General features: G+C 50.8%; 1 protein-coding gene; it reads left to right on the forward strand.

Moving 5' to 3' along the window:
• The first annotated feature begins 4,986 nt into the window (after nucleotides 1–4,986).
• Nucleotides 4,987–6,298, forward strand: CHC_T00010017001 (Aspartate aminotransferase). XM_005710936.1 is given in 2 exon segments: nucleotides 4,987–6,258; nucleotides 6,259–6,298. The coding sequence occupies 1 exon segment, from the start codon at nucleotides 4,987–4,989 to the stop codon at nucleotides 6,256–6,258; it is 1,272 nt and encodes a 423-aa protein (XP_005710993.1). The 3' UTR covers nucleotides 6,259–6,298.
• Nucleotides 6,299–8,761: the final 2,463 nt, after the last annotated feature.

The raw sequence follows: 8,761 nt of genomic DNA on the forward strand, positions 1-8,761 counted from the left end.
CATGGTGCAACTACAAAACAACGACTTCGACTTCCGAAGCCAAATTGCTGAAGTATCTAGCGCGAAGAGGTCCTGCGCGCACATTGACTCCGGTGCTACGCATCATTTCTTCCATTCTCGAAAATCGTTCATCAACTATTCACGTATTTCACAAGATGTCATGGCTGCATCTGGTGTGTCAAGACTAGTTGGCCAAGGAGAAGTCTCAATCCCTCTTGGCGGTGGCATGGTAATCGAAGCTTACCATGCCCCTCACTTCTCTTCCAACATTCTCTCAGTCGGGCTCCTAAGTTCTAACTTCATTGTTGCGTTTACCGACGACATCCGTCCGCACAACGCATGTTTCCTAATGGAGAAAGGAACTTGGAAGATTTTGTGGGAAACTCAGAAGAAGAATGGATTGTACACTCTCGACATGAACAATTCAAAATCAAACATGTCTTTGACAACAGTCGCTATGAACGTCAACAAGAATCCTGCCCTGGAGTGGCATGGGAAGACTGGCCACCTTGGCATTAACCGCTACATCAAGCTTTCTCATGCAGTCGAATCTGTTCCGTTCTTTGAAAAATCCATCCTTCAGCAACTCGATTGCGTCCCTTGCTTAAAAGGGAAAGCTCATCGTGCTCCTTTGTCTAAAAGTGGATTCATCACAAAACAGCCACTGGAGTTGATTCACATTGACATTTCAGGTCCTGTGACTCCAAGTGTCGCTGGGAACTCCTACACACTTGCAATACTGGACGACTACACTGGTAAGTCTGATGTCTTCATGCTCATGACAAAGAATGAGACATATAGACATCTCGAATGGTACCGCAACCGCTCACAGACTGAGTTTAACGATCAGCTTCGGCTTCAGAACATTAAGCTGGATCGGGCTGGGGAGAACAAAGGGGAAGACGTCAAGGAGTTCAGTCACCATTACGGCATCAAGCTTGACTACTCTCCTGCTTACGCTTCTGAAAGCAACGGATCTGCAGAACGACTTATCCAAGAACACTGGGTAAGAGCAAGAGTTCTTCTCTTTGCGAGTGACCTACCCCTCAAGCTATGGGGAGAGGCCATAAATCATGGCAACTGGCTCCGCAATCGCGCCCCCTCTGAGCGCATCAAAGGTGAAATTCCCATTCTGGCTTGGAACCCTAATACTCGGATCGACTTCACAATGGTTCCGGAATTTGGGCAGAAAGGACATGCGTTCATCTATAGACCAAAAACCACTCGCCAGAAGAAGCTTCTTCCTCGCACCGTGTTTGGACACTTCGTGGGTATGGAAAGTGAAGTCACTCTATTTCGCATCTTCGTTCCGTCCACGCAGAAGATAATCATCACGCGTGCACAAGACTTCCATCATGACAACTCGGAGCATCTACCGAGTATGTCGACATTTATGGATGGTATCTCCCGTGAAATGGAACTCGATGCCTTCGGACAACCAACATTTCCAGACGAAGATCCGGCTCCCAGTATTGAAGGCGAATACGATGGGGAAGAGCAGTTGATATCTGTACTCACTGCAGCCTTAACACATCACCCTACAGTGTTTGTGTCGAAGAAAACTATTCGCGATCCGCTTCTTCCGCGTTCTTTCTCACGCGCCTGTGAAGACCCAAACTGGGCTGCCGCCATTGACAGAGAGTTCGATGCTCTTGTCGAACGTCGGACATGGATGCTTATCCCTCGGACTGTAGATATGCATCCAGTCCCATTCACTTGGGTATTCAGACTCAAGCCGCTTGACGACGTTGGGAACGTCCTTCACAAAGCTCGGTGCTGTGTACGTGGTGATCAGCAGAAGCCATTCACTGACTACGATCCAGACAACACCTACGCTCCAGTGGCCACACACGAAACGCTTCGCATCTTGCTGGCGTTCGCAAGTAGTCACAACCTGGAGCTCGAAGGCGCAGACATTTCTAATGCCTATCTCTACGGCAAACTTGACATTCCAGTTATTATGGAACAGCCCACGGATTCAAGTCGGCTTCAAAGGAAGCCTGGTCATGTTGCTGAAGTACATGGTTCCATGTATGGAACCAAGCAAGCCGGAAAGATATGGGGTTCTCTACTGGAGACTTGTCTGAACTCTTGGAAGTTCAACACCTCGCGATACGACGCTCGACTCTACTTCTTCCGCAAAGGCAACGAGTTTGTCATTGTCGCTATTGTGGTCGATGACATAGCATTTGCCTCCAATAGCACGCACTTGATGTCATGGTTCAAGGAAAGATTGTCGGCTCAGTTCAACGTTAAGTTGTTTGGTACACTTTCTTCCTTTATTGGATGGCAGATCTCCAAAGAACCCGACCACATCAAGGTCCATCAGACGCGCTATGCTGAGTCACTCCTACTGACTCACGGACTTGATCAAGCCAACTCGGTCTGGACTCCTCTGCCTTTGAATGCGGACCTGCTCCCTGCACATCCAGGTGAACACTTGCTGTCGCAAAAGGAGCACTCTCAGTACCGCCGAATCATCGGTGGTCTCAACTACTTGGCAGTTTGCACCCGTCCAGACCTTTCATTCCCAATATCTGTCTTAGCCCGCCACTTACATGCACCCACCCCCCGACACATGTCGTACTTGAAACGTGTCTTGAGATATGTGTCTGGTACATTGGACTATGGGCTACATTTCCGACGCAATTGCAACTTCAACCCAGACTCTATTGTTGCTTGCGTTGATGCCGATTGGGGAGGATGCAAAGACACGAGGAGGTCAACAACTGGATTCATTATCGCCATCAACGAAGCACCAGTTTATTGGAGAAGCAAACGTCAAACAGTCATCTCCTTGTCCTCCGCTGAAGCCGAGTACATTGCTCTCTCCTCTTGCACTAAGGAATTATCATGGCTTCGAAAGCTGTTCTGGGAATTCGCTCATGCATTGCAATGGAATGATAAGGAAGCGTTTGTCGCAAGTAATGTCATGATTGACAGTACTGCAGCTCAATCTCTCGCTACGAATTCTCAAGTCTCTGCAAAGAATAAGCACATCGACTTAAAGATTCACCATGTCCGTGAACTTATTGAGAATTCTGTGGTTCAGCTGACTCATGTGAGCTCTGAGAATCAACCTGCAGATTTATTGACAAAGATAATGTCACTTCAGACATTAAGTCAAATGGTTGACCTAATTCGTCTTGAGAAGTTTTAAGGTACTGAAAGCGCTACTCCAAGGGACGGTACACACTCAACTAATCGGTATGTTTCAATATCCACTGCGTTTTACGTCTAACAGTTTCTTTGTTTTGCGTCGTTTTATTTTCTAGCAGATGTGTGTGATACCGTCCTGCTCGATTTACCTTCTCCGTTTTTCCTGCAAAGGTTTTGGGAGTTTACTGGTTTTCTTGTCAAAAGAGTAGTTGCTACGTTGTGGTCACGTCGAGGAAAGAGTTTTCTGTGTAATGTGCCCTGTGTTCTGTGGGAAGTGTGCACAATGCTGTGTCGCTTTTTCAACTGCAGAAGTTGTACTGCGTGAATGAGCATACAAAACAAATTGGTCGATGAACAAAGGTGTTGTTAAGTCTTTGATCTATGTTTGACAAAGCCACAGGAAGATGGTGCAAGGGTCCGGAAGTAGTTTTACATCAAAAAGTTTGTGATGTGGTTCAGTTGAACGGAATATGTCTTCCGAAGGACGGTGCCAAGATAGGCATATCATAGGGCCTTTGGCCATGAGGTGGCGAAAGCCATTTCGTCCAATAAGAACGCTCCGGACCGCCGCCGTCCATACTTGGACGGCTGGCATTGGGCGACGAATGTAGTCGGACCAAAAGGGAGAATTTTGTATGCGCACCATCGTAGATTTAACTATTAATTAGTAATCTACACTCGACGGCGGCGCGGTATCGCGCCCACCAGTCTCGGACTGGATGACATAAAGTTGTGTGACCGGGGGCAGCTCGCCCCCTCACACCGGGAGAAGACACACTCTCGATCACGTTTATTGCTCACCTCGTTCACGTACAAGGTGGTAAGGGTAGGACAGAGCAGCGGCAAGTAAGATAACAGCCGCCCCGATGTCGTGCGATGCGCGCAAAGCACGCGAATATGGTTGAGGGGTGGAATCTACACGCAGCATTGTACATTAAAACTATTGTGTACTGTATGTAATTGGCTGGTTGCAAAATTTGCAGCTGAGGTCTGAGGTCGGGTGAGAGTCTCTCCTCCACTGACACCTGGCCACGTAATACACGTAGCGGCGCAGTCGCTGATTTAAGAGCCCCTCCCCCACCTCCTCGAACTCCTCTCCCGGGACCTTCGGAGCGGAGGGCATGGGGAAATGGAGTGCGTTATCGTTCGGCTCGGAACCTTCTTTCTACCTGCGCTTCCACAGGGTAGAGGGAAGAGAAGGGAGAAGAGAAAGGAACATTTGCAATAACAGCGCGTATTGCCGAGCTATATCTCCACGTGTTGCCAGTGCTCTGCGATAGGGCGCGTAGATGACAGGATTCCACGTCCGTCCACTAGCATGACCGCAGCCGTTCCACAGCCGCCGACGTCCAATGATTCGCTCCAGCCCTGTTTCATCCACATACTCGCTACTGTACCCTTCAGGGTACCGCATCACTATCGCAAATCCTGTGTCGTGTGGATGTGCCTTCCGCGTCCTCCTCACAGGCCACATTTCCTTGCGCTGTCTATCTCTATCCTCAAGGTGGCGTCTAGTCCTCCACGACTCATTTCTTTTGTCGACCTCATCCAGACGTAGCGCATCCGCATCCTTCCACGCCCCGCAACTGCAGTAGATCATGCTGCCATTTCCGTGTCTTATCGCGCTTCGCCGCCTTCAATGTGCTTGTAGTGCGTGCTCAAGGCCATACATCGCACCCACCTGAGCAATAATCTTCATGCTTGCACGCCTCGCGTGCGGCTACTATTTCATTACATCTCGCCCATTTGTCCAAGCCCAGTTGCGTCTAACCGTGTCGCTGGTATTCGGCCTTGTTCGCTCTGCTCATCCAAACTTTTCCATTCACCATGCGTGTACCCGACCCAGTCCCATCCACTTCTGAGCGTTCCAAGTGGGACGTCCTTGCCGCCCCACGAGATCCAATTCTGGCCATTCATCAAGCGTACCAGCAAGATCCCTCCCCGTTGGCCGTCAATGTATCCGTCGGCGCCTACCGCGACGCCGGCGGAAACGTCCACGAGTTCCGTGCCGTGCGCGACGCCCGCCTCTCCATCGCAGCCTCGTCAACTTATGACCACGCCTACCTCCCCATTTCGGGCCTCGAACACCTGGCTTCTCAATCCGCCCGCCTGATCTACGGCGACGACGTCTTTGAGAGCGGCCGTGTCGCGTGCTTGCACACAGTATCCGGCTCGTGCGCGCTCCGACTCGCGCTCTCCTTGGCGTCGCGCGTGCTGGGCGCTGAGGAGGCCCATGTGTCTCTGCCGGCATGGCCTAATCATGTCCAAATGGTTCCCATGGAGGCACTCAAGTTGGCAAGGTATAGGTACTATGACTATGACAGGCATGCCGTGGATATCGACGGAATGCTCGCCGATTTGGGGAAGGCGAAACGTGGAGATGTTGTGCTGTTGCAGGCGTGTGCGCATAACCCGTCGGGCGCGGATCTCAAGGAGCGGGAATGGAGACGTGTGGCTGACGTTGTTCAACAAAGGCGTTTAGTGCCGGTGTTTGATATGGCATACCAGGAACTGGCGAGTGGTGACATGGAGGAGGATGTATGTGCTGTGAGGACGTTCGTTAGAAAAGGGATCAATGTCATTGTGGCGCAGTCATTCAGCAAGAACCTGGGGCTGTACAATTCAAGGGTGGGCACAGTAAGTGTATGCGTGGCAGATAAGGTGCCGGGCCGAGACACGGCAACTAATCTCTTGAGTCAGCTGAGCTGGCTGGTGCGGGGCATGTACTCAAGCCCACCGGCACATGGGGCGCTTATCGCGGCCAAGGTGATGGGAGATGATACTTTGAGAGCAAAGTGGTTATTGGAAATCAAAGAGGTGGTAGGGCGGATTGGAAAGATGAGGGAAAGGTTGAGGGATGAGCTTGAACGAAGGAAAGTAGCGGGGCATTGGAAGCACATTACACAGACGAAGGGTATGTTCGTGCTGTTGGGGCTGACGTATTCGCAAGTTGAAAGAATGAGGGTTCTTCACCATATCTACCTGACGGGAAACTCGAGGATCAACATCGCTGGACTCAACGAGAATAACGTAGCGCAGGTAGCAGAGGCTATTGCAGAGGTTGTACAGAATTCAAAAACCCCAGAGCAGGGGTGTTAGAAGAGTAAAGATAAGTCGCGATATTTCGGGAATGTGTGACGCTGCTCTTGCGTTACTGCAGAATCGTGAACGGGATACGGGGTTGTGAGAGTTTGAGACGCGGCAAAGTGAGGCCACGTCCATGAAGATTCTAGCAAAGTCGCAATGCTGCGATTTCTGGTGCAGACCGATTGCAAACATGCCCATGATGGCACAGCCCAACCAATGCTTCGCGAAGGTCGAATAAAGAATGTGTGTGGCGCCAGATGTCATTGGTTGCGGTTCAAAACCTCTCAGCGTGAAGCGTGAAAGAGCAAGGAGAAGGATAAAATTAAGGCTCAAAATGAATTCACAAAGCTCATGACCAACTGCGGAGCCTTGTACGCATAATCCCCTCAAACTTTGCCCCTTCTGACTCAAATCGAAACGTACCTCAGTGAAGATCATGTTGTAACAGCGCTTTCAATCTTCCCGTCCGCTCTCCTTCCCGAAGAAGAAGCGAGTCTCTCGTCATGCGCTGCGCGGTCATCGGTTCTGGCCCGGCGGGAATCTACGCGGCCCAAGCGCTTCTCCGACGATATCCTACCATGCACGTTGACATTTTAGAACGCTTACCCGTTCCGTTCGGCCTTGTTCGCTATGGAGTATCGCCAGACCATCCTTCGACCAAAAATGCGATATCCCAATTCTCATCGTTCATCGAGTCGAATCGTGATCACATTTCCTTTTACGGAAACATATCCGCTGGGCCTGGAACGCCCCTCGATCAAGATACTCTTTCACAACTATACAACCTCACTGTCTTTGCAACGGGCGCCAAAGCCCCTCGTCGTCTTCCTAACGTAGAGATTCCCTATCAGGGCGTACATTCCGCTCATGACTTCGTCAAATGGATCAATGGGCACCCAGAGATCGAAACAGGAAAAAGGGCAGATATTGAGAAGCGCATCTCATCCGGCACCGACATCGCGGTCATTGGCCTAGGAAACGTGGCGATCGATGTTGCGCGTACACTGCTTCGTTCAACAGAGGATTTCGCAGACACGGATGTGTCTCCGCGCGCTCTTGACGTGCTTCAAAAGGCGCGTATTCAAACAGTGTCAGTGGTTGGACGGAAAAACCCGGCCCGCGCTGCCTGGACAACAGCCGCGCTTCGCGAGGTTGTCACGAAAATACCTGGTATCATTACGAAGTGCAGTCACAGCCTTCTGCAGCGGGATTTAGAGTCCCCGGATTTACAGAGAACGTCAAAGCGGGCGTTGAAACTGCTGTTTGAGCGAACGGAGGATGCGGGGAGCGCGGGGAGCGCAGGGAGTGAGAAGGGAGTGGGAGAAAGCAAGACGCTCCATTTACAGTTCTTGTCTTCACCTCAGAGTTTCAAGCTTTTACCCAATGGAAATATTGATATGGAACTGACAACTCGAGACGAGAAACCAGGAGACCAATCGTTTATCAAAGAAGAACACAGTTGCATATTTCTTAGCCTTGGGTATTGTCCGGATGAGGGCTCAGGGTATCGCGTGGGATGGGCGAATGGGAAAGCCACAGGAATAATTGGGGACAACAAATGGGATGCAGAGTCTGTGGTTTCTCAACTACCTGATTTGTTGGCAAACGCAAAACCCGGGCTGCACGAATGGTTGAGAACGTCATCAGCGGAGGCAGTCACATGGGAGGGTTGGCAGCGTATTGACGAGGAAGAAAGGCACCGTGGTATGCTGGCAGGGCGGGCGACTGCAAAAATAAAAATCGAGTCCATTTCTGAGATGCTTCAGGTTGCACGTGGCGCATCTCCACGATGACGTGTTCTTTACCACAGTATTAGGACGCCATGAGAGATTCATCTACCGGGATCAGAGGATTATGAACGTATTAGAGCGCAGTTGTAGCTGCTAGAAGCTACACATAGTACAAGGTGCCAGCCAAGTTTTCGTGCAATTTGGGAATGCCCGTTGCATACTCCGTCGGAAGAGGAGAATCTTGCGCAAGTGGCATCTGTGGCTGGTCTGGGCGCACTTCAAAACGAGAGGGATTCCTCGCAGATAGGTACGCACGCCCACGCACGGCAAGAAGATCCGCGTAGTAAACTGGTGGAACGATGGAGACACTTCTCGTGCTCCTGGCGAAGAGGTAGCAAAGACGATAGGTCAGACCTTGAATCTCATCAGGAGTGAAGTTGATGTCATCCATCAGCACTGTATAACGCATCGGGCGAGAGGTACCCTTAATACCGTTGTTAGACCCAGAGTTCTTCAGCGCAGCACTGTAGGTTGGCCGACGCAATCCGCTCGAAAACCGATAGGGCGGTCCCTGAGAATGCCGAGGCCAGCAAGCGGCGTTGATGGTTGGGGTGAACCGGAAAGTCTTGGATCAGTTTCCATGCCTTGTGTGCCGCGAAAAAATTCGTATCTCCTGCAGTTGAGATGCGGACAGGCTCCAAGGATTTAGCGTAGATCTTGAATGCGGTGCCTGGTTTCAGCAGTTCGCTGTCGTCCATGGAGGCGGCGGACAAGTCCATGCCTCG

Source organism: Chondrus crispus, genomic scaffold (assembly GCF_000350225.1).
Source record: "Chondrus crispus Stackhouse genomic scaffold, scaffold_650, whole genome shotgun sequence".
In the NCBI taxonomy this organism is placed as follows: Eukaryota; Rhodophyta; class Florideophyceae; order Gigartinales; family Gigartinaceae; genus Chondrus; species Chondrus crispus.